Raw genomic sequence first — 27,515 nt, 5'->3', positions numbered from 1 at the left:
TAAGGGATAATATGTCTTTTATTGCACTAATAGGAAGCTAAAGTGAATGCATATCCCAAAATATATACAATATAGGCCAAAATATTGTCGAAAATGTGTGAAACTGTGCTTTTAACACTTGTAACTGTTCATGGTGTACGCCAATCAGTCATATTCAATAAAAATACATATTTGGTAAGAATCAAACAGAACAAACTAGATGTAAAAAAAGCTGTATAAAACCAGAACAACATTAACTTGTTTTATCATGTGCTAAAAAGACAAATATAGAAATGATTGTCATAAATATCATTTAACAAGTCAAAATATATAGAATGCTAAAGTTGGTAAGAAAAATGATTATAGCCAACTGTGCGTAAAACAATCACCACAATGATAGGTGATTTCCCTGCATTTTCAACATGTCACACAAAAAGATAGTTTAGGTTAAATAATTGGTCACTTACAAATGGAACAAAATGGCAACAGGCATTAAATACATCCAAATAGAATCAACACGCCAGATTCATCACAAATATCATCAAAATGTTTCAAAAACAGGCACTACAAGCATATACCACACGTTTAATTATACCTGAATTATCAGGTACTATGGCTGGAAATACCGGTACACCTACAGAATACCGGATACCTACCAGCCATATTGTTTAGTGTCACATCACCCGAACCCAAACGCTAACCCTAACCAAAAACCTTACCCTAACCCTAAACCTTACCCTAACCCTAAGTAAACTCGCGTGCTTTCAAAGATGGCGGAAGGTATCCGGTATTCTGTAGTCTTACCGAAATAGCATCTCCATGTGTTTCACAGACAAAATAAAGATGAAGAAGATGAAAAATCACAACATTGAACATCTTGTCAAATGTCAAACAATCTTTCAGCAGCAACCACCGACAAAACTGTTTTCTCAAATTATGAAACTTGATGAAACTTTGCTAAACTGGACGGCAATGTTTGGAGCAGAATCACCCATCTCACAAATTCCAAGATTACCAACATACATTGGTATGGAGGATTGCAGATGTTCTCAACCATATTCGTAAAGAAGTCGCTGTTCTGGACAAACTGTTTGGCATTAACAAGGTTTAACCAAATTTGCAGTAAAAGATAATGGAACTATCAAACATGATAGCAATTTCTATCTTGCATATACCTGTACATTGTTTGGGACCAGCGTAAATTATACAAGGCACAGAAGGCTTGACACATATGTGGGGAATCGAACCCAGGTCTGCCATGATGAGCAAGCATTTTAACCACTATGCTACCCTAGGGAACAAACTATTACTTCAAGACAATCTTATAAAATGACAACTGGTTAAAGATCATAGAACCATATTATACACAACCATATTAATGATACCACTAACAGTACAACATACCCCATGTAATACAAACAGAATTAATGGTACATGACATGACATCACAATACATATGGCACTGAAGGTTTACCATCAACGATAGCAAACTGTCAGCTTCGTATTATTAATTATCAGGTATGGATAACAAATGATTATTACATTAAAGGGAATGTTATCATCAATATATATTTTTGAAATGTGTATTGAATATTATGTATTTCCATTGCCGATATTGTAAAAAAACACAGCTCTGTGCAAGTCGTTTCTTCAGGGTATGAACGACCCATGGAAGGTGATTGGCATCTTGACACCAGGGGCGTCTCTGCTAGGGGCGTCTCTGCTCTGGCCAGCTCCTTGAGCGTCTTCCCATCAAGCACCAGGAGGAAGGCCTTGCGTCCAGGTTTTGTAGGGAGGACAGGGGACAGGATTATGCCTGGAACATATGACAGGATTCAATATTGAGATGACATTTAGGAGAAGGGACCCTAGTTTTATATGACTGCATATTTTAATCTGGTGTCCTACCAGCTCAGAGACATGTTTACTTCATCAACTAATGTACTAAGTGTGAAGGATTACTCACTCATATTCCTACTTACACAGACATATACATACACATATTTAGAGGATAGAGAGAGGAAAGAACAGAGACACACAGAACTAAAGGACGGAGAGGCAAGGACATAGACATACAGAACTAAAAGACTGAGAGGCAAGGACATAGACATACAGAACTAAAGGACGGAGAGGCAAGGACATAGACATACAGAACTAAAAGACTGAGAGGCAAGGACATAGACATACAGAACTAAAAGACGGAGAGGCAAGGACATAGACATACAGAACTAAAAGACTGAGAGAGGCAAGGACAGACATACAGAACTAAAAGATGAAGAGAGGCAAGGACATAGACATACAGAACTAAAAGACGGAGAGGCAAGGACATAGACATACAGAACTAAAAGACTGAGAGGCAAGGACATAGACATACAGAACTAAAAGATGAAGAGGCAAGGACATAGACATACAGAACTAAAAGACGGAGAGGCAAGGACATAGACATACAGAACTAAAAGATGGAGAGGCAAGGACATAGACATACAGAACTAAAAGACGGAGAGGCAAGGACATAGACATACAGAACTAAAAGACGGAGAGGCAAGGACATAGACATACAGAACTAAAAGATGAAGAGGCAAGGACATAGACATACAGAACTAAAAGGCGGAGAGGCAACATACAGACATAGAGAGGGCAAGGAAGGACATACAGAACTAAAAGACTGAGAGGCAAGGACATAGACATACAGAACTAAAAGACTGAGAGGCAAGGACATAGACATACAGAACTAAAAGATGGAGAGGCAAGGACATAGACATACAGAACTAAAAGATGGAGAGGCAAGGACATAGACATACAGAACTAAAAGATGGAGAGGCAAGGACATAGACATACAGAACTAAAAGATGGAGAGGCAAATACATAGACATACGGAAGACTTAAAAGACAGGCAAGACGCAGAGAAGCTTCAATAGACAGAAAGACACTAGGAACAAAAACCACAATGAACATCATCAACAGATCAGGACAAGACAGACATCCAAAACATATACAACTTTAAAGAATTAGTAGTTAGGAAGAATGCAATGTTAAACAGTCTCATCCATCAACATAGGACTTAAAAAGACCTGTAACTGCCACACAGATACAAGAGGACAACCCACGGACCCTACACAGCACATACCATCAAGGACAACCCAAGGACCCTATACAGCACATACCATCAAGGACAACCCAAGGACCCTACACAGCACATACCGTCATCCTCCTCCGTACCATCAGGACGAGCAATGAAGACTGGTTCCCCAGGCTGATCCAGGTCCTCAGCTGCCCAGTGAATACAGGTCTTGGTCTTCAGGTCCAGCTTGGTCAGCTGAAATAACGACAAACTTTAGCTGATGTGAACAATCACTATTGGTTTGTTGTCATCCATCTATGCAATTGGGATATGATGACATGTGTCAACAAGTCAGCGAGTCGGACCACCTGATCCCATTGGTCACCTCTTACAACAAGTATTGGTTGCTGAAGATCGATTAAAACGCGGATCTTCACGGGACCCAGGACTGGGAGCAGAGGGCACTCCACATTAGGAGTGAGGGAGTATGGTTTTACACTGCTTTTACGGCAGAGGACACCAGAAATGGGCTTCACACATTGTACCCATGTGGGGAATCATACCCGGGTCTTCGGCGTGACCAGAGAACGCTTTAACCACTGGGCTACCCAACCGCCCTCTCCACATTAGGAAAACTACCAAACATGCTAAGCATAGATGATAGATGATAGGACACATTAAATGTACTCAAACCCGTCTCATAGGGTGATGTGAGAAGGGATAGGCAGCCAAGCGGTAAAAGACATTGAATCGTATGCTGACATCCATGGTTCAAATCCTGTATGGAAACAATGTGTTCAGCTCATTCGTAGCATATTCATGATATTGGCTGTTTTGTTGCTAAAAGCAGACAGAAAACCATGCCCACTCTTTTAGTTAATGATAGGCTTTCAAAAAAATATTAATGTGACATCCAAATGCAAATTGCTTCCAGGATTATGTATTTTAGCTCATTCTCTCAAGAAACAAGAAAACAGCATTATCACTTTCTCCAGCCAATAGGCACATTAGAATTATGTTTGTTCATTTAGTAATGATTGATTAGAAGTATACAGTAACTTCGGGAAATTATAGAGACAAGCACAAGGGTTGCAAGTAAATGTGAAATAATTACATACAAGTGGTCCCTTCTCTGGAAACGAATAGACCAAATTCTGAGCTCTTAAGAAAAACTCTTGTGTAATTTCATGTAACAGTAGTTTCTGAGTCTGTGACTGTAAGCTCAAGATACAAAAATATGTAGCAGGGGAAGGTAACTCTGAAAAGATAATTTATGGAACCACTATCGAAACTCAGGCTTCATAATTATCACTTCAGTAAGCATGCAAACCTTGTTCATGTCACTTCAATAGTGTTTCTGTTTCACACAGTTTACCCAAAGTTGATAATATGAATATGGGCTTCACATTTTGTATTGTAGGGAATTGAACCAAGGTCTTTGGCGTGATGAGCGAACGCTTTAACCAGTAGGCTACCCCACCGCCCCCGGGGATAATTACATGGCAATGGATGAAAACAACATCCGTGTCTGACGATAACTAGCAAGGATGACGAACAAAGCGATACCAGAATGCTGTTTTAACCCTCATATGTAAACGTACAACTCTCAACTCAGTATGATACCACACATAACACTGCAACAGGGCTGTTAATGCCATGAGAACCATGTGTATGTCATGTATTTTGTTTTCTGACAATACAGTTATTGATCAGAGAGATAAGCTAGAGATGAAATACTTTGCCCAATAAGTCCAGTGTAAATAGCATAAGGAATGAAAAAAAATATTCCCTCGACAACAGAAGATGGGCTTAACTCTCACCAAGGATTACAAGTAAGCTGAGACAGGGATTTTAACCCACAACCGGCAGGTCCTCAGAGCTAGACAGAGAGTGCTTCTTTCTCCTTCATTAAGGAAAATTCAAGTCTTTTTTCAAGGTTCCATCTGCCAAACTTAATGTAGTAGTCTAATTCCTCTTTCTTATGAATTCTGTCATTCTTAAGAACTCAGAGAAAAAGATTTGAAACTTTAGAAAGACACAGGTGGTCTTTTGTGTGTGTTTGTGAGGGGAGGGGAATTTTTCATGAGATCATGAAATGGGGTTTTGAGTAATTTTTAAGGGGTGAGGGTAGCGTAGTGGTTAAAGCATTAAGCTTGTCATGCCGAAGACCCAGGCTCGATTCCCCAAATGGGTACAATGTGTGAAGCCCATTCTGTTGTCCCCCACCATGATATTCCTATAATATTGCTTAAAGCGGCGTCAAAACTAAACTCACTCACTGGTAAATTATAAGGCCTTTTCTAAACCACATCCTCCAAATTTCTTTATGGTAAACTCTAACTTCAAAGCATTTTTCAACTTGTAGAAATTGTATTCAAGTATAAACTCAACCTTGGCTTTTTCAACCAGAAAGTCAGTTCCATAAACATATCTGTATTTCTTCGTGTTGTAGGCGTAGTTGATTCTTGGAAGTTCCATGAGAACAGCATTGGATGAATCTAAAAATACATTCACATGCAGAGGGTGAATACATTTTCCTTACATGCAGTCAGTCTGAAGTGGAAATGTCGGAATGTGTTCATCATTACGTAAGTGGGTGAATGTGTTTTAAGCAGCATTATCCAGTATACACAGTCTGTTACAATCTTGTCTGTACCAGTATTCCTGCAAGCCAATATCACACCAGTGTCTGTGTCTGGACCAGACGAACCAGTGATGATCATGACCCATGCTGGTTCGGACAACTCCAAAAGACTGAAACATTTGTGTGAACACCCCACTTGTATAACTTGAACTTATATATTGTTGGTTATGCTTTGACATTGAGCAGCCATGCTGTCGGTGGCTGTGTCTCACGGTGCCAAATCTGGGCACCACTGCACAAAATGTGTAAAGTAAAAAAATGACTAAACCATGTCAAATAAGAACTAAACCCTGTCAAATAAGGACTAAACCATGTCAAATAAGAACTAAACCATGTCAAATAAGGACTAAACCATGTCAAATAAATAAGGACTAAACCATGTCAAATATGGACTAAACCATGTCAAATAAGGACTAAACCATGTCAAAAAAGGACTAAACCATGTCAAATAAGGACTAAACCATGTCAAATAAGGACTAAACCATGTCAAATAAGCACTAAACCATGTCAAATAAGGACTAAACCATGTCAAATAAGGACTAAACCATGTCAAATAAGGACTAAACCATGTCAAATAAGGACTAAAACCATGTCAAATAAGGACTAAACCATGTCAAATAAATAGGGACTAAACCATGTCAAATAAGGACTAAACCATGTCAAATAAGGACTAAACCATGTCAAATAATAAGACTAAACCATGTCAAATAAGAACTAAACCATGTCAAATAAATATGGAAAACTGTCAACCCATGTCAAATAAGAACTAAACCATGTCAAATAAGGACTAAACCATGTCAAATAAGAACTAAACCATGTCAAATAAGGACTAAACCATGTCAAATAAGGACTAAACCATGTCAAATAAGGACTAAACCATGTCAAATAAGGACTAAACCATGTCAAATAAGGACTAAACCATGTCAAATAAGGACTAAACCATGTCAAATAAGGACTAAAACCATGTCAAATAAAATTGGACTAAACCATGTCAAATATGGACAGGACTCAAACCATGTCAAATAAGGACTAAACCATGTCAAATAAGGACTAAACCATGTCCAAATAAGGACACTTAACCATGTCAAATAAATATGAACTAAACCATGTCAAATAAGGACTAAACCATGTCAAATAAGGACTAAACCATGTCAAATAAGGACTAAACCATGTCAAATAAAATGGACTAAACCATGTCCAAATAAGGACTAAACCATGTCAAATAAGGACAAATAAGGACTAAACCATGTCAAATAAGACCTAAACCATGTCAAATAAGGACTAAACCATATCTCAAATAAGAGACTAAACCATGTCAAATAAGGACTAAACCATGAAATAAATATGGACTAAACCGTGAACTCAAATAAAAGGACTAAACCATGTCAAATAAGGACTAAACCATGTCAAATAAGAACTAAACCATGTTAAATAAGGACTAAACCATGTCAAATTAGGACATACTGATGTAAATAGTGCCATTAGAATTATTTCCTGGGTTCTTGTAAGTATGGTGAACAGATATGAACTTTAATTTTGGTTGAATTATTTCTTAAGACTTCACTGCTTAACTTGCATGCTATTGGGAGACAACAACCCATGTGCCAGTCGCAAAGCTAAAACCACCAGTCATCCACCAGACTTTCTCCACACAGAATATGAATTTGTTTTTAAATGAAGTGTTACTGATCACCATGAGTTTGTCATGTGTCAACAATGCTCGATTCCCACAGCAAGTTCTCAGTAAAATGTCACCCACCTCCTGTAATGTAGTCTGGGCTGCAGTAGATGGAGCCGTCAGGCTGTTTGACTGCTGTAGCCGATGTGTCTGCCAGAGTCACCAGGTTCTTGCCGCTCTCTGCCTGTGTGGGGGAGTCACAAACAATTTATACAACTTGATTCAGTCATCACATATACCAACAGTCCCGTTATGGAAGAAAGACTATTAATTGAGAATCCGGAGATTGACATCATAAGCATTCATCTACACAACTGGGATACAGTGACACGCATCAATTAAGTCAGCATGCCCAGCCACTCAATTCATTAAGCAGCACTTTATGGAGTTCATATGGATACAGTGTGCTTGCTGGAGAGAAAATTGCAAAAGGATACATTAATGAGAGACTTCTTCTTCTGATATGATAACCAATATCCGAAAAGATGAACTCACTTGAAACCCTGAGCCACTTCATGTTCATGTAAACAATTTCAATCATAAGGCCTCCACTTAAAGACACTGGGTAGTTAAAGATACTGGGCACTTAATGCCTCCCACTTAAAGATACTGGGTACTTAAGGCCTCCCACTTAAAGATACTTGGTACTTAATACCTCCCACTTAAAGATAATGGGTATTTAAGGCCTCCCACTTAAAGATACTGGGAACTTCATCCCGTCTACTTAAAGACAGTGTGCACTTAATCCCTTCCACTTACAGATATGGGGAACTCAATCCATTCCACTTAAAGATACTGGGTACTTAAAGATACTGGGCACTTAATGCCTCCAACTTAAAGATACTGGGTACTTAAGGCCTCCCACTTAAAGATACTGGGCACTTAAGGCCTCCCACTTACTTGGTACTTAATACCTCCCACTTAAAGATACTGGGAACTTAATCCATTCCACTGAAAGATACTGGGTACTTAAAGATACTGGGCACTTAATGCCTCCCCCTTAAAGATACTGGGTACTTAAGGCCTCCCACTTAAAGATACTGGGCACTTAAGGCCTCCCCACTTACTTGGTATTAATACCTCCCACTTAAAAGATACTGGGAACTTAATTCCTTCCACTTAAAGATACTGGGTACTTAAGGCCTCCCACCCTGAAAGATACTGGGTACCTAAGGCCTCCCACTTAAAGATACTGGGTACTTTAAGGCCTCCCACTTAAAGATACTGGGTACATAAGGCCTCCCACTTAAAGATGCACGGTACTTAAGGCCTCCAACTTAAAGATACTGGGTACTTAAGGCCTCCCACTTAAAGATACTGGGTACTTTAAGGCCTCCCACTTTAAAGATACTTGGTACTTAAGGCCTCCCACTTAAAGATACTGGATACTTAAACATACTAGGCACTTAATACCTCCCACTTAAAGATGCTGGGAACTTAATCCCTCCCACTTAAAGATACTGGGTACTTAAGGCCTCCCACTTATAGATGCTGGGAGGTTAATCCCTTCCACTTAAAGATACTGGGTACTTAAGGCCTTTAAAGATACTTGGTACTTAAGGCCTCCCACTTAAAGATACTGGGTACTTAAGGCTTTCCATTTAAAGATATTGGGTACTTAAAGATACTGGGTACTTAAGGCTTTCCATTTAAAGATACTGGGTACTTAAGGATACTGGGTACTTAAGGCCTCCCACTTAAAGATACTGGGTACTTAAGGCCTCCCACTTAAAGATACTGGGTACTTAATCCCTTCCACTTAAAGATACTGGGTACTTAAGGCCTCCCACTTAAAGATACTTGGTACTTAAGGCTTCCCACTTAAAGATACTGGGTACCTAAAGATACTTGGTACTTAAGGCCTCCCACGTAAAGATACTGGGTAGTTAAAGATACTGGGCACTTAATGCCTCCCACTTAACAATACTGGGTACTTAAGGCCTCCCACTTAAAGATACTGGGAACTTCATCCCGTCTACTTAAAGACAGTGTGCACTTAATCCCTTCCACTTACAGATACTGGGAACTTAATTCATTCCACTTAAAAAACTGGGTTCTTAAAGATACTGGGCACTTAATGCCTCCCACTTAAAGATACTGGGCACTTAAGGCCTCCCACTTACTTGGTACTTAATACGTCCCACTTAAAGATACTGGGAACTTAATTCCTTCCACTTAAAGATATTGGGTACTTAAGGCCCCCCACTTAAAGATAATGGGTATTTAAGGCCTCCCACTTAAAGATACTGGGAACTTCATCCCGTCTACTTAAAGACAGTGTGCACTTAATCCCTTCCACTTACAGATATGGGGAACTCAATCCATTCCACTTAAAGATACTGGGTACTTAAAGATACTGGGCACTTAATGCCTCCAACTTAAAGATACTGGGTACTTAAGGCCTCCCACTTAAAGATACTGGGCACTTAAGGCCTCCCACTTACTTGGTACTTAATACCTCCCACTTAAAGATACTGGGAACTTAATTCCTTCCACTTAAAGATACTGGGAACTTAATCCATTCCACTGAAAGATACTGGGTACTTAAAGATACTGGGCACTTAATGCCTCCCCTTAAAGATACTGGGTACCTAAGGCCTCCCACTTAAAGATACTGGGCACTTAAGGCCTCCCACTTACTTGGTACTTAATACCTCCCACTTAAAGATACTGGGAACTTAATTCCTTCCACTTAAAGATACTGGGTACTTAAGGCCTCCCACTTAAAGATACTGGGTACCTAAGGCCTCCCACTTAAAGATACTGGGTACTTAAGGCCTCCCACTTAAAGATACTGGGTACATAAGGCCTCCCACTTAAAGATACCGGGTACTTAAGGCCTCCAACTTAAAGATACTGGGTACTTAAGGCCTCCCACTTAAAGATACTGGGTACTTAAGGCCTCCCACTTAAAGATACTTGGTACTTAAGGCCTCCCACTTAAAAGATACTGGATACTTAAACATACTAGGCATAATACCTCCCACTTAAAGATGCTGGGAACTTAATCCCTCCCACTTAAAGAGATACTGGGTACTTAAAGGCCTCCCACTTATAGATGCTGGGAGGTTAATCCCTTCCACTTAAAGATACTGGGTACTTAAGGCCTTTAAAAGATACTTGGTATAAGGCCTCCCACTTAAAGATACTGGGTGCCAAGGCTTTCCATTTAAAGATATTGGGTGCCAAGATACTGGGTACTTAAGGCTTTCCATTTAAAGATACTGGGTACTTAAGGATACTGGGTGCTTAAGGCCTCCCCACTTAAAGATACTGGGTACTATAAGGCTCCCACTCAAAGATACTGGGTACTTAATCCCTTCCACTTAAAGATACTGGGTGCTTAAGGCCTCCCACTTAAAGATACTTGGTACTTAAGGCTTCCCACTTAAAGATACTGGGTATAAAAAGATACTTGGTACTTAAGGCCTCCCGCCAAATGAAGATACTGGGTAGTTAAAGATACTGGGCACTTAATGCCTCCCACTTAACAATACTGGGTACTTAAGGCCTCCCACTTAAGATACTGGGAACTTCATCCCGTCTACTTAAAGACAGTGTGCACTTAATCCCTTCCACTTACAGATACTGGGAACTTAATTCATTCCACTTAAAAAACTGGGTTCTTAAAGATACTGGGCACTTAATGCCTCCCACTTAAAGATACTGGGCACTTAAGGCCTCCCACTTACTTGGTACTTAATCGTCCCACTTAAGATACTGGGAACTTAATTCCTTCCACTTAAAGATATTGGGTACTTAAGGCCCCCCACTTAAAAATGCTGGGTACTTAAGGCCTCCCACTTAAAGATACTGGGTACTTAAGCCGCCCACTTAAAGATACTGGGTACCTAAGGCCCCCCACTTACAGATACTGGGTACTTAAGGCCTCCCACTTAAAGATACTTGGTACTTAAGGCCTCCCACTTAAAGATACTGGATACTTAAAGATATTAGGCACTTAATGCCTCCTACTTAAAGATGCTGGGAACTTAATCCCTCCCACTTAAATATACTGGGTACTTAAGGCCTCCCACTTAAAGATACTGGGTATTTAAGGCTTTCCATTTAAAGATACTATGTACTTTACGATACTGGGTACTTAAGGCCTTCCACTTAAAGATACTGGGTACTTAAGGCCTCCCACTTAAAGATATTGGGTACCTAAAGATATTTGGTACTTAAAGCCTCCCACTTAAAGATATTGGGAGCTTAATCCCTTCCATTTAAAGACACTGGGTACTTAAGGCCTCCCACTTAAAGATACTGGGAACTTAATCCCTTCCACTTAAAGATACTGGGTACTTAAGGCCTCCCACTTAAAGATACTTGGTTCTTATGGCCTCCCACTTAAAGATGCTGGGAACTTAATCCCTTCCACTTAAAGATACTTGGTACTTAAGGCCTCCTACTTAAAGATGCTGGGAACTTAATCCCTCCCACTTAAATATACTGGGTACTTAAGGCCTCCCACTTAAAGATACTGGGTATTTAAGGCTTTCCATTTAAAGATACTATGTACTTTACGATACTGGGTACTTAAGGCCTTCCACTTAAAGATACTGGGTACTTAAGGCCTCCCACTTAAAGATATTGGGTACCTAAAGATATTTGGTACTTAAAGCCTCCCACTTAAAGATATTGGGTACCTAAAGATACTTGGTACTTAAGGCCTCCCACTTAAAGATACCTGGTACATACATAACAAATCAGAACTGTCATGATGGTGTTGATTACATATACATATTGACAAAAGCTATGGACACTAAACCCTGGGGTTTTCACTTAGTTTACATATATTAATATGGAGGCACCAGAAAATGACACTGGACAGGTACATTAATGCATTTGAAAGTGAAAAGAAATACAAGTATGTACATAAAATAAGTCAGTATTTAAAACATATATTCAGCCTACTTGTGAACATGCAATAAGACCTTCAAGATGAGGTTGAGAATTGTTAAATGGGATTGCAATCTTGATACTTTTCTTTACTTACTATTTCATAATAGTACTTCTCGGTTTCAGGTAAAGAAATAGATGATCAATACAGCTCTGCAACAAGAATAACTCCTCCACATTGTGTTTCAAATTGTCAGGACTGATATCAGGCATTTACCTTCTCAACATCAAGTGGCAGGACGTAGCGTCTCACTTGGGGGTTTGCCCACTTGTTTAACCCAATGTGCTTGACTGAATCAAGGTAAAGGTCACGCACAGTTTCAGCTCTCACGTAACCACAAAGGTCGATGACAACATGGCCGTTTTCCTCATAGCAGTTTATGAAGTGAAAGCAGAAGAAGGAATCCGTAGTGTACCGAGTTGTGACCATCTCTCTCCATCCGAAATAGAGTGAGATGAATCAAAGACTGAAATTAAGAAAGTTCAATGAACAATTCTCTCAGTTTAAATTAAATATCAACTCCCTGAGTGTTCATTAGGATCTTGAATACCCACAATGTGGAAGGAGAGTATTAAAAGATTTTAAAGTTCTGCACCAGTAAAGAGCTCTACCACCAATTACAGTCAAAGTAAAAATTGGAAATTTTAACTTTAAATTGTATATTTATATACTTATCCTATCTCACGACTTGCACCTCTCTCTTTTCATTCGACCATGAGTGGAAACGAATTAAACTTTGCTCCAGGCCTACCTTGTCCCTGTCCCCGTGCTGTGCATGCCTTCCTGCCTTAGCCATGCTCACTAGTCCCGTGACAGCATGAGGCATCGCTTGATCCTAAACCCACGTGATCACCTTACATACTCATTCTCAATCTTGGAGCCATAAAAGGACAAAACCGGAACGGTGGTAATCTTAGTAGTGGGGAGGTAGGGAGGGACTTCATCGTGTGAGATAGGATAAGTATATAAATATACAATTTATAGTTAAATTTTCCAAAATTTAAACTTATACTATCTCACTACTTTGCACTTATCCCATGGTATGAAGGTGGGTCATAGATTACCGAAGTTCAAGTGATAACAGCTAAGCGTTATGCGAAACAACCGTGAGGAAGCAACTACAAGGCAGGCCAATAACTACCAAAGTTACATGTGAGGGTTTGTTCGAACCCATTGACTTACTAAGCACAAGTTTTCCAAGGTACCCCCGTAATAAAAGTCGAACGACTAGTATTAGGCCAGACCCTGCTTCGAAACAACCCCCACAGACACCGTCCCGTGGAGGGTGAAAGGGTAATTGAATCAGAAAAACTCACAATTTTAACATTCAGTACCACAACATCATCTTATGACTTCCACTACTTACCACAGTAAGATCCACATAGATGTGTATAGGCACTTAGGAGCATGAACGCTCACAAAGTGTAACAACACTTCGAAGGACTCACTTCACTGGCGTAATTACTCCGTGGAGCAGAGGACAGTGAGGTGGTGACTCTTCAGAGCCTCAAAACAAAATGAGAGCAGAAATCTAAACCCGGAAGAATCAAAGACGCCAAAACAGAAATAAGTTTCAGATTTATTCAGATTGTACACAAGCAGAAGCGATGCGACTGGTGATCATCTGCGCTAATGGGTATCCATATAGCATCGTAGCACAAAGGAAGTTCATTATCTGCGATGTTGTGCCGCTGACAACTGTTGGGCAAGGATGAGTGGTCCAAACTGATGAAGGCCTTGAATATCCGTCACCGACACATCTCTGAAGTAATGAGGCGAAAATACAGTGTCAGAGCGCCAAAAACAACCCTCCATTATAGCAGTTAACAAGCAGTTACTATACAACGCCATAGTAGAAGCCAATGCCCTGGTTTCATGAGGGTTGGATGCGTGGGCGGCGTAAACCGGCAAAGCGTGGGCTCAGAGTATTGAAGCTTCAGTAGCCAATATGAGAGAGTTGTCTTGAGAGACTTCCGTATGGAAGCAGTAGACAAGGGTATAAACAGTCTCTCATTTAAGCGAAGCGCCTCTTGCGATGCTTTAAGGAAAATGCGAAGCGCTCTAACTGGACAGAGACAGATCCTCGACATCTTCTGGACCCAAAATAGTAGACAAAGGTGGGATTGTAAAAAAGCGATCAGGTTGACCCGGCAGCTGGGTTTGAGCCGACAAACTCCCAGCGATCCCAAAAATACCTTGCCATGTCTACCCTGTTCAAAACGGACACGATTGACATCTAGAGCATGAAGTTCTGATACTTTCGTGCGCCCGTGGCCAAGGCAATAAGAAAAAGGTCTTGAAGCGAAACCTGTTCAAATTCCTTGTCCTGTAAGGGTTCATAATGCTCGGACACTAAGTGGCGAAGGACCACGATAAGTCCCAAGCTGGTGGGCGAAATTTCCTGGATTGGTCGGCTAGCTTAAAAGATCGAAGCAAGTACTGCAGTTCCGTACCGTCGAAACCATACAAATGTGCCATACATGAAGATTGAACGTCTGTGGTGACTCGTGATACACGCCCGAAAGCGGATGAACTAGTAGGTCGTCCCGACGCGAAGAGAAGAATACTGCTTCGACTGACTAGACTTTTTTAGTCCGACGAAACCAGCTTCTGTCGAAGAAGGGCGCTACCAAAAGCAGTTGCACTTTGTTGGTTAACAGAATTTTCTGAATGACATACATACATACATACATACAAAAATACTTGTATAAGCCAATATCCGTAATCCGCTCAAAGGCTCTGGCTTTAAGATGGTCTAGATATCACATAGAGTTCAAATGCTTCAGCAAAGAGACACGTCTTCAGATTTGATTTAAACACAGCTAAGTCTGGTTGTGTTCTGAGGTGAGATGGAAGATTGTTCCAGAGATGAGGGCCAGTCGTCTCGAAAGTGACCTGTCACCGTATGTTTTGTCCTAGTCACAGGAATTGTCAAAAGACACTGGTCATTTGATCGAGGGGAGCGATACAGGAGTATAACGGTGGAACAGAGCACAGAGGTACTGAGGAGCTAGACCATGTAAACTTTTGAAAACAAGGAGTAGAGTTTTATATTTTATCACGGTAGTGGACGGGGAAGCCAATGAAGTGAGTGAAGAAGCGGGAGTAATGTGGTCTGATTTCTTTGACAGAGACCACTCTGGCTGCAGTATTCTGCACCTTCTGAAGCTTGTGTATAAGATAATTTGGGAGGCCCACAAGAGCGCATTACAGTAGTCAAGACGAGATGTTACATATGCCTGAGTAAGAGATGCTGTAGTCTTGGCGTCCAGGTATCGTCGAATCATGCCGATGTTGCGAATGTGGTAGTACAGCCCTTCTACAGATGTTATTGATGTGGTGGCTCCATGGACAGTGAAGAATAAAAATAACTCCCAAGTTTAGCACTTCATGGTTTGGCTGAATCTCACACTGACCGATGCTGAATTTAGGAAGAGATACTGGGTTGGAAGCGCTTAGGGTGGAAAACTATGAGTTCAGTTTTATCATCATTCAGTTTGAGGTAGTGTGACGACATCCAGATTTTGATGCAGCTGACACACTCTTCAATGGTGAGAAATGAAGACACAGCTGATGAGGAAAGTAAGGGTTTGAAAAAGGTATCCAGAGAGTTCTTAAGAAGCCATGTAGGAAGTGATTGCCCTCGAAGTGTACCTCAGGTACTTCCGATGATCTGGCTGAATCGAATGTGAAGGTATCGCGTATTGACCTTGTGAAGCAGAGCCGGGCGTGAAATGCATATCGCGTTGAGACCTCCCTGGGAATGGCTAAAGGCGTCGTGATCCCAAGCTAGTGGATCCGGTATTGGAGACACGAATCTCGGCAGTTGGGTGTTGAACCCGAGTAGCAAACAGGTTGACACTTGGTCGAGAGAGTGGGTAAATTATCATCGAAAAATCTTGGGCAGGAGTTGCCACTCTGTAGGGCGACGGCTGACTGGAACAAGACAGAGCCTCGGCAATCCACGTTCTTTGTTCGAGGATGTGCCTGGCTCTTGTTATGATGTTGAGAGAGTCTATCAGGAGATAAAATCAAAACGTCCACTGTAGAAGTGCTGCTGAACCCGTCGACCCTAGGTGATTTATGTACCACACTACTGTCGAGTTGTCCGGACTGTATCAGCAGGTGAGGCATCTTGAGAGTAGAGCCGCCCAGTGCTGAATTGCTAGTAATACTGCCTTGAACTCCAGAATGTTTATGTGGAGTGACTTTTCTTCGGACAACCACTGCCCTGCCACTTGATGCTGAAGGAAGTGGGCTTCCAACAACCGAGAGAAGTGTCCACAAACAACTGATGGGTTGGACTGAAGGGCACCAAAGAGACGCCCGCGCAAACATTCTGTCGTTGAGCCACCAACTCAGAATTGGGCGCAGTTCCTGGGTAACCGAATCAACTCCTGAGGGTTGTTGGCTTGAAGATGAGGTCGCAGAAATAACTGAAGCGGGTGAAGCTGCACACCTCTGTAAGTCAAAGCCTGAGCTGACGTTAATATGCCCAGCAACTCTTGCCACTAGCGTAGAGTTCTGGGGTGATCCAGACTAGAGGAACCAGACGCTGAATTTTGGTCCACCTGTCCTTGGGAACAAACAACATGGCTTGTTCTGTGTCGAAAACTGCTCCTATGAACTGAAGTCTGTGAGTCGGTGTTAACTCCGACTTTTCACAATTTAGGAGCCACCCTAACTGTTTGAGCAGCTTGATCGTGAACTCCCGATGAATTTGAAGAACGATTAGATCCTGCTGTGCCTGAATACAATCGTCTATATAGCTTTCGGAAGTCACTCCCTGAGCGTGAAGGAAACTGCTGATGGGTTTGGTCACCCGAGTAAAAAGCCACGGGGCCGTAGAGATTCCAAATGGAAGGACTTTCCATTGGAAGTGATTGCCCTCGAAGGTGTACCTCAGGTACTTCCGATGATCTGGCTAAATCGGAATGTGAAGGGATGCGTCTTGAAGATCGAGGGATATGATGAACTCCCCTTTCCTCAGAATTGAGCGTAGAAGACTGACTGATACCATTCGAAAATGAGGTGGCGGTTGAAGGAAACGAGTGTTGAATGCCTTCATATTGAAAATGAGGCGCGGAGTTTGCTTGAGTTTTTCTTTGGCACAAGAAATATCAGGGAGTAAAACCCTGGAGTTATGCACACCGGATCGAGGCGTTCTCGGCATGTTTCTCCAGTAGAGTTGAGATTGTGGGCCGAAAGGACTGCAGCCTGATCCTGAGGATATGTTCGCTGCAAAGGTTGAATGGTGAGGGTGGTTCCCGACAACAGGCATTCAATAGCCGTGAATGAGAGTCATTGTGACAAATGGATCCCCTAGAAACTCCCAGTTGGCAGCAAACAGACCTAACCTCCCGCCTACAGGGGAATCGAACACCGGAACCATCGGATCCAGCAGAACCAATCCGAGCTCTGATTTCCATGAGTCACTGTTTGGAGTTTCTACTTCCAGTGCCAGCACCGGGTCTAAAGGGCGGCGTGGCTGTGGAAACCGCGAAAAAGGCTTCCTGCCCCTGCCTCGTGCTTGAGAAGATGCCTGGTCTTTCAAACAGTCACGAAGGTCTGGATTGGAAGGGGTAAAGTGTGGGGTTCGACGGTGCGCGATAGAGTCTTGAAGTTGAATATTTTGCAACTCCAACAGATCTACAGATACTTGAAACTGATTAAGGCGGTCCACCTTGGATCGACTTCTGCAATGAACTCACTGAACACTGGATCCCCGACCATGGTACCTTAGAAACAATTCAGCCTTGAAATCTTTCTTCCCATGAGGATAAATTCAAAGGGCCCGGGCGATGCATTATGGCAAGTAGATAGCCAAAGAAATGAGAAAGTTGCCCCAAGACCACCTGGAATTGATCTAATATCAGAGCCATACTTTTCCTCTAATGTACGCATCCTGGTCTGTATAGGCATGATTGACAGCCGCCCGCCACAGCGTCAACAGCGAAATGATACAACTAATGGAAGGGATAGAATGCGAATCGCAGCATCAAGATGAGCCAATTCCTGTCTTCCACAAAAACGCCGAACTGGAACACTTGCCACAAACCATGGAAATGTCATCATCACATGCCGCTGACCAAAGTTGAACACCATGAGTATGTGCCGTCGATCGTCGGAACCTTGGAGATGACAAACCATCCTTCGTCCTCCTAAGCTTCTTGAAAGGCGCATCAAGAGAAGAAGGTAATTGTTGAATACATGGACGCAAAGGAAGTGTGATACTGGAAATATCTCTATTTGTCATGGCATAAGACATGGCCAAATCATCTGGAGATTTACTAAGAGGTAGCTGAAGTTTTTCAACTATCCAGGCTAACACGTGAGCCGGTTCAACAACATCAAAACTGCCATCAGGAGTGGAGATGTCCAACTGCCCAGGTGAAGGTAAAGGAGTCTGAGACCGAGTCAGATCCCTCGAATCCACAGGATGATTATTGCTAAGTATGGCAGACGATTGTTGAACATGTGAGAACGAATGACACGGAATCCAAGCCGATGTAACAGCACGAAGCATGGTGTCTAAATCTGGTGCTGGAGAGGAATCAAGCGCAGGATTCCAAGACTCAGCAATAACCTGTGACCGAGGCAAAGTAGAAGAGGCATGGCGTGAAGGTTAACGCCGATACACTGAACCATAACGCTGCCCTAGCAGGTGAAACCACCCACACAGAACGATGTTGATGAGGGATCTATCACGTAAAGGCTGACTGCAAGTGCTCACTAGCCCTAGACTGACTAGGCGGGATATCCTGATTCACCTGAGGTGAATGAGACTGACTACGAGAATCAATCTGATCGAAAAGACACCGTGCGGCTAGGTGAACCGGATTGAAATGGCGAACCACTTCACTAGGTGAGACTGAGCGACTAGGTGAATCAAAACGCTGTGGTGAATTGATTCGACTATGAGATGGTGAGTCGAACTGAAACATATGTTGAGGTGAATTGATTCGGGAATGTGAACTGGTTCGTCCTGGTGAATCCATTCGATTCGCGGAATCAGTTCAGTTTTGTGAGCCGGCTCAGCTGAGTGAACTTGTTCGACCCTTGGCAATGAAGTGGCTAGGTGAATGGTTCCGTTCTAGTGAACCAACACTGGCATTAGACCCAATTCTGACTGGTGAAATGAATCGAGGTGGTGAATCGGTTTGGACTGGTACATTGGAAGGACAACGAGCTTCGGCGTGAACGAGATCTAGAACAACACTTCCCAGCAGTAGAAGAACGAATTTGAACCTCCGAACCAGATGGTGACTCAACTTTTGTGGGTGAATTGTTTCAGTGGGATGAAACCGTCTGCGAATAGGAGAAACGATTCACGTTCCAACAGCGTCGATCCATGCTTGATGATGAATGTTTGGATTTAGAAGTTTTCGAGGACTGTGAGCGGTCGAAGAAACGGATCTAAGAGATAAAGTAGATTGCAGGTCTTGTGTAGAGGAAATATCAGTCCTTACCACCCTTGCATGCCCATGCGTGCTTGAGCTAGGTGAGGGAAGCGTCCCAAAAGCATTTTAACATTCTCAGACAAATAGGAATCAGACGAAGCGTCCATAAAATCTTCGTCAGGAGAGACGGAGATTTAGAACGCGAGCAGGTAGGGTGGGGCGATGTAAACATTGTTTTAGCGGGAGATGGATCAGATCCCGCATAAGCATTCCTGGCCTATCTGCCAAACGTCTGGCACAAGCACGTTTGTAAGCTTTAAAATCCTCATTAGACAGTCCTCAACACTTAGGACGCGTTTGTCCCAATCACAACAACCCACACAATCAACACACACATGTGTGTGGGTCCCAAGCTAAAAGACTTTATTACATTGAGTGCAAAACTTTCGTTTTCTGGCCTGAACATGTTAAGCAAGTCTCAGACGAAAAAAATTCCACGTCCACTCTGTCGAGCGACAAGAAAGAGAATGAGTATGTAAGGTGATCACGTGGGTGAGGACTGCGCATGCCTCGTGATGTCACGGACTAGTGAGCATGGCTAAGGCAGGAAGGCATGCACAGCATGGACAGGGACAAGGTAGGCCTGGACCAAAGTTTAATTTGTTTCCACTCATGGTCGAATGAAGAGAGAGAGAGGTGCAAGTCGATGAGATAGGATAAGTTTAAAAATTTGTTGCCATGGAAACACCCAAACATTTTACTCAGAAATCCAAAACTACCAAAAGGCAGCAGTTCAACCCCAGAACTATGTATGTGCCAAGTTTGGTGTAGAACCATTGAATGGTCTATAAGTTCTGCTTCGGAAAAGAGCACTAAAGCCAATTTCAGTCAAAATTGTTGCCATGGAAATGTAAAAAATATTTTATTAAGTAAAGCAAAACTACCAAAAGGCACCAGTTCACCACCAGACCAGACTATCTATGTGCCAAATTAGGTATTTAACAAGTTTCCGGGGTGGTAGGGTAGCCTTATGGTTAAAGCATCTGCTTGTCATGCTGAAGTCCTGGGTTCGTTGCCCACATGGGTACAATGCCCACATGGGTACAATGTGTGAAGCCGGTGTCCCCAGCCATGATATTTCTGGAATTTTGCTAAAGCGGCGTAAAACCCAACTAACTCACTCACTCATAAAGTTTCCTACCTTTTTCGTTGGGATAGATATCCATGCATTTTTCAAATGAAGTTCCACGAGCTTCATTACGGAAAGCTTCAACAGGTTGGCTACCAGAGTCTGTTCCAAGACCACAAAGTAGTTCTCAGACATCCCGAAGCTGTGGTTGTAGCTAATGTTCACCTTCCAGCGAGACGGAATGGTTGACACAAGGGACGCCCGCTTGAAAGGGTTGTCTCCCTCTAGAATGGGTTCAAATTCAAGGTCATGTAGATTTGAAGGACTGGTCAATAAACATATGGTGGTGGGAGATGAGATTTTATATTATTGATTTTATATAACATCTTTTTATGACCTCCCCAATATTTCCCAAAATTAATGACAAGTCCCTAAACATGGGTAAATAGCATTTAAATCTAATAAGAGTTATCTGAAATAATAGGACTAAGTCACATTTTTATACGCCGTCCCCCTCCTATTTCTTATACCTGTAGTTTAATTACTGTATTCTGTGTACAGAAATCTTTGCAGACCTCACTGAAAGAGCTCAGTCTCATATTCTTCTGTTCTTCTTGGACAGGTATTTTGCAACAACTATGTCAGAAGGGAAGGGTGCCTTAGAAAAAGGGAAGGGTGCAGTGCCCTGCTGAAACTGCCTGGGGTAAATACTACCTTTCTCTTGTGGAGGTATCTTCACAATGCTGTATGCCTGTTTCTGCTTGAATGTAGTTGCAAGGTTGTACATGGTTCCGTCAAAGTCTGTGTGTGGGTGAGCCGTAGCCAGGTGTACTGCTACATATTGCCCCAGAGGTATCTGGGTAGGAGCGGGCAAAATACAAAAGGTTCAAGTCTTGCTGTTTATGTCACATCCATAATAATTCATATCAGTTACTAAAAATAGCATGGAAATCTGGTGGCAAATCCATGGCAGTTGCACTACCTAGACTCATCAAATTTCCCCAACTGATCCAGGATTTTTTTCCATATTTCATGGTACTATGGTGGATCTACCCGTTTCTATAGACACAATGGATTCAATATTAGTCTCCCAAGTCAAACTGTGCAACACCCAATCAAGATAGATATGGCATCTTTGCGGCTCTTGCATCGATTCTGTCAGTGCAGGATTTTGTTACATTCGGTGACCAAAGTGATGAGCGAGGGAATGAGTTTTACGCCGCTTTAAGCAATATTCCAGCAATATCACACCAGAAATGGGCTTCACACATTGTACCCATGTGGGGAATCGAATCAGGATCTTCGGCGTGACGAGCGAACGATTTAACTACTAGGCTACCTCACGGCCCCCCAAAGTGATGAGAAGATCATGAAGTATACACAAGGTGGGGAACACACTGTAGGTGCACCCATTGTGCATGTGCATCACTTGCTGTTCATACATGATGTGAAATATTTTTGTGATTAGATTGCTATTTTGATGAACTGACTACAAAAAGTAAACCTCTATGCTGACGACATTCAAATTACTCTTAACTAATTTTTTATGGTAAAACATAACCGTTATTAACAAAAGTCATCAGAAGATGATAAATCCCCACACACACACACACACAACAACAATCGAACTTGATTTTTTTAAACTAAGTCCAAATCGTTTTCATGGTAATCATGATAAATATAAATACCAAAAATCTGCAAATAGCAAAAGGCACCACTTGAAGATCTATTTCATATATCTGACAAGTCTTGTAGTAAGATATTCGACAGTTTTCGAGTTGAGCTCCGGAAATGAAACCCACACCTCCCTTTTGCGACTAAGTCCAAAACTTTCCATGGAAATCAAGAAAAATAGCAATGCCCAAAATCTGTAAATAGCAAAAGGCACCACTTCAGGTTCGGTTTGATATATCTACCAAGTTTTGTTGAAAGATATTGATAATTGAACGTTTTTTGAGCTATGCTCCGGAAAAAAATTATTAGAGACGAGGCGTCGACTATATCCTCCCGCATTACATACCAGAGGGATAACAATGAGCTTGCCATTATAGAGAAACATTCTGGTCATTGACCTTCCCCTAGAAACTTGTATCAGCCTAATCTTGAATAAAGCATACCGAATCTTTCTTTGTGATTGTCTCAGGATCAATGATGTTGATGGTTGATGTCTCGGTCATCGCAAGAAGCATGTCGCCGTGGGGAACGATGTTTACTGCTGTGTTGTCTGTGTCTTTAGGGGTAAAATAGGAGAAAAACCTAAAAGCAAAATAGACAGAGGCATTGGTCTTCAATAGTTCTTGTCTGACTGCGGAGATTCAATTCAAATTCTTAACTAAGTGTCTAGACCTTGGAAATTGGGAAATAACAGCATCATTTTGTTCAGAATTTAGAACTTTCACATATGTATTTCAGAAACATCAATACTGTATCCAACTGACATAATATAAAAGAAAATTGTCATTATTTGTTTAATTGTCACTCAGCAATATTTTAACTATATGGACCAGTGAAGATCTGGGTTAGAATTGATCTTCAGTAACCCATGCTTGTCGTAAGAGGCGACTGACAGGATTGGGTTGTCAGGCTCGCTGATTGGGTAGACACATGTCATCGTATCCCAAGTGCGTAGATTGATGTTCATGCTGTTGATCCCTGGATCGTCTGGTCCAGTTCAGATTATTTATAGCTGGAATATTGCTGAATGCGGCATAAAACTAAACTCACTCACTCTAGCTTTATGGCGGCATCCTATAAATAATCAAGCTTGGACGACAAACCAGTGAACAACATCATGTACATTGATTTATGCAGTTGGGTTACGATGACTTGTTTCAGTAAAGTAAAAAATAACACATGCAATGGTAACATTCTTTCATCCACACACACCTTGTAAAGATGCTCTTGCAGGGATCTGGGTAGGCAGCTGTAGCAAACTGACCGACGACGAGTCTATTTGCCTTCAGACATTTTGCAAGGGTCTCCGAGTCCAAGAGCTTGCTCTGATACTGAACTTTGCCATCTTTGACGGTGAACTTGTGGAGGACTGCCAGGCCATCAAATAGGTGATCCACAGTTGTCTCCCCTACCTTGAAAAGCCCCGATCCATTCCGGTACAGGGTACCGGTCAGCCATTGAGGGATCTTCCCTGGATCATGAGCAGACAATGGGTTACAAACTCTTGAAACATTGGAGTTCATAGACAGATAAGTTCTGACCCTTTGAGTTTATGATTCACATTCTGTTAATGATGATCTATAAGCAATATACAATTAAATTAGTAAATAAGATATTCTGAGTTGAGACTGAGTCAGTCCAGTTTTAAAATATGGGAACACTGGATAGGGCTGCAATGAGTGAGTGAGTGCGTTTAGTTTTACGCCGCTTTTAGCAATATTCCAGCAATATCACGGCGCAGAACACCAGAAATGGGCTTCACACATTGTACCCATGTGGGGAATCGAACCTGGGTCTTTGGCGTGATGAGCGAACGCTTTAACCACTTGGCTACCCCATCGTTCAGGGCTGCAATGATCTGGGCTGCTATGAAGTAAATACGATACATATCACTAATATTGGGTAACAAATGCAGTAACAAGTCAGCAGTTGATGCATTATTCATTACGTTACTGAAACAATAACAAATTGAATTCTCTGACATGTTTTGACCATGTGGACAGTCAATCTTTGGAGGGCCTTTAGAAGTGGAATGCATAATAAAAGCAAGATTTATTGATACCAACTATCAAATGGTACGCTCTTACCACGGTATGGTATGTATTGCAGTACAAGGCCTTCGGTTCGGTCCGTTTCAGTTTGGTATATGAGATATGACCACAATGCAGAAAATTGAGCCAAACCATAAATTGTTTCATAGCATGGGAAAAAAATAGCCATAATCTTTGTTATTTTGAATGAACAAAACTGTCATTTTATGACTAGATTGGGATGATCATAGGAAATCCGAAAATACTGAATTTTTGGATTGCATTACGGTATACCGAACCGAAGGCAAAATGCTGCGGTTCTACTAATACCGTGGTCTACTGTTTCACCCAATCACTTCCTTATTGTGAATAACACGACATTTTGGAGTGCATCCTTGTGATGAAGGAGCAAGCATGCACTTGGAAACATCATGTTATTCACAATAAAGAAGTTGACATTCATAAAATCTAGCTTTTTTCATGTTAACAGTGTTAATTTATAACAGTGACCAGTGACCACATTCCTTTCTAAACCTTTCATGCATATTCGTTTCTAGTGATTGTACATAAGGAGATACGGTTCACCGTATACATGAATGAATTGTAACATCCCTGTATTTGAGACTGTACCTGACAACTTCTGTAATAAATGATATTTGGACTATTTGTGAATTTACCAGTGATTTTTGTATCCACTGGCTTCTCAAGCTGGTTTTCTGGGGTGTAGGATAACCATTCTGGCAAAGTATCAGCCATTATTTCACTTCAGCATCCACTGAAACAAACAGTAATCATGTGTGATAAGAATTAGATAATTTGTCTCATCACCCAGTGAGGACAAACATAGACCAGTTGTGTCTTGGGTATAAGATAATACTTTGGTTAGAGTTATGTCCCTTTCAGTATTGTTAGGATCCAAAGAACAAAGGTTTGATTCCAAGATTTATGCTGAACAATGAATTTTGTTTTGTTTGCACCATAGGTGGGCATACATTGTTTTTTAGGGGATGAACACTGAAGACGTGTCTCCTCCCATGAGAAGCAACTTTTGTTAACTGAAATTGTACGTGTTCACTGTTGCTCTTCAACTGAGCTCACTTCCTTACCAAAATGCACACAGAAATTTCACTTTTCATCATTTTCATTTTTATTTACATTTTCAGACAGAGACCGTAAACAGATAAATATATATCGGTATTTGGTTTCTGGGTCAGACGACATATTATTATTAATGTTTTTTTTCCCTGAGGTGATATATAACTGCAATTGTTCAGTAAACTGTAATTTAATATATTGTAACATTTCAGTAAACTATAATTAAATACTGTTTACCCTTGCTATAGTAAACAACAAGCCATGTACCGATATATGGTCAGCGGAGTTCATGCTTTATATTATTACTTATAAACTTTGGACTTTGAACTTTGAACATTCCCTCAGCATGTACAGCGACAAGCTGACAACCTTCAACTTGCGATAGCTCTACCGAACTATCAACATAATGAAGGAAACATAATTAACAATGCAACGACAACCATGTCGGTTTAAGTTAAATACATGACAAGTGATGTTAAATGAATCGCATTTAGCAGCATATGTGAAACTGACCATACACAAGTCTTCGTCTGCTTATATTAGTTACGTAAGGCGCTTTTCAATGGAAGGGAGGTAACTCTAATGTGTACTAGTTACGGGTGCCAGTCAAATCGCCCCAGCTACAAAACGCCCCAGCCAATTTGGTCAAAATGCCCCAGATTTTTGGTCAAATCGCCCCAGGTTTGGTCAAATTGCCCCAGGGGGGTAGTCAAAATGCCCCAATGTATTTAAATTGGTTGACTATATGCCATAAATGCATAGTTTTTGTCAACTTCCATATTATATACTTCGTATTATATTATATAGTAATATTTCTGATAGATTTTCTATTAGTAAACTGATAACAGCGAAAGTAATATTCATGTATAAACAACACTATAATACCAATTATTTGCATGTTATTAATGCTCTTGTAAAGAATTACAAGAATAAAATGAAAGGTTTTATAAAATGTTTATTGGCCATAAATGCATAGTTTTTGTCAGCAAGTATGGTATAATACTTATCAAAACAATCTAGAGCTTTTGTTAATTAATCTTGTCAAAAGGTGAGGCCGTAAATGCATAGGTTTTCTCAACAAGTATGGTATAATGATTATCAAAACAATCTAGAGCTTTTGTTAATTAATCTTGTCAAAAAGTGTGGATAAAAACAGGCTATAAAAACATTCACTAACTGACCATCACCTATTGAACGATTGTAATATCTACAGTCATTTTGACTTAAATTTCTGTAGCAGATTTTGTCTAATCATACATCCTCGTCTCCAACTTGAGTGTAGTGACCTTAATGCGCACAAATATGAAAGATTTATATCTCCGACATCATCTTGCTCTTGTGGCCATAACTATGAAGACTCTGTTCACCATTTCTTTTCATGTACTCTTTACAACGATATACGTCAAATTATGTATTTTTTACTAAAGGATTTGACCTAAAATCAATTTTGTTTGGAAACCAACGCTGCTCCTCAATAGTAAACAATTGAACTTTTAATTTCAGTGCGCTCTTTTATAAATTTAACAGGCAGATTTGATCCAAAATATTTTGTTTATATGACATATACCGTTTAACAATGATTGGCGTTATTTCTCGTTTTTGCAACATTTATATATCATTCACATTGTACATTCGTCATGACGAGTTTATTCTTCCTTCCATTGTATTCATATAAGCTTATGCTTGTTTACCAATCCGGTTCCTTTCTTTGGAAATAAATATGCTTAAATAATAAATATTATACCATACTTGTTATGATTACATAATGCCATTTGTTGACCAAAAACTATTTACAGCCAATAAACATATTATAGAAATCTTTCATTTTACTCTTGTAATTCTTTACCACAAATAATTGGTATTACAGTGTTGTCTATACATGAATATTACTTTTGGTCTTATCAGTTTAGTAATAGAAAATT

At 40.9% G+C, this 27,515-nt stretch overlaps 1 protein-coding gene and 1 long non-coding RNA gene across 2 annotated transcripts; both read right to left on the bottom strand.

Moving 5' to 3' along the window:
* On the bottom strand, nt 1-1,673 carry LOC124284645. Its single transcript, XR_006900607.1, has 2 exons — nt 712-1,673; nt 1-681 (listed from the first exon to the last, which is right to left on the bottom strand). It is a non-coding gene; the product is annotated as an uncharacterized LOC124284645 (long non-coding RNA).
* On the bottom strand, nt 1,674-26,167 carry LOC124284668 (beta,beta-carotene 15,15'-dioxygenase-like; the record flags this gene model as incomplete). The annotated part of the gene is made up of 12 exons (XM_046720773.1): nt 26,107-26,167; nt 25,176-25,273; nt 23,681-23,939; nt 22,912-23,050; nt 21,509-21,650; nt 20,867-21,078; nt 16,837-17,012; nt 12,482-12,698; nt 7,444-7,546; nt 5,432-5,538; nt 3,181-3,295; nt 1,674-1,795 (listed from the first exon to the last, which is right to left on the bottom strand). Coding segments are annotated over exons 2-12 (1,671 nt in total), but the record flags the coding sequence as incomplete, so codon positions are not given.
* Between the last annotated feature and the right edge of the window lie 1,348 nt (nt 26,168-27,515).

Source organism: Haliotis rubra, unplaced genomic scaffold (assembly GCF_003918875.1).
Source record: "Haliotis rubra isolate DU_JTF1 unplaced genomic scaffold, ASM391887v1 Scf340, whole genome shotgun sequence".
NCBI lineage: Eukaryota > Metazoa > Mollusca > Gastropoda > Lepetellida > Haliotidae > Haliotis > Haliotis rubra.
Note: the sequence above shows the minus strand (reverse complement) of the source record. Positions and strands in the feature narration are given on the sequence as shown.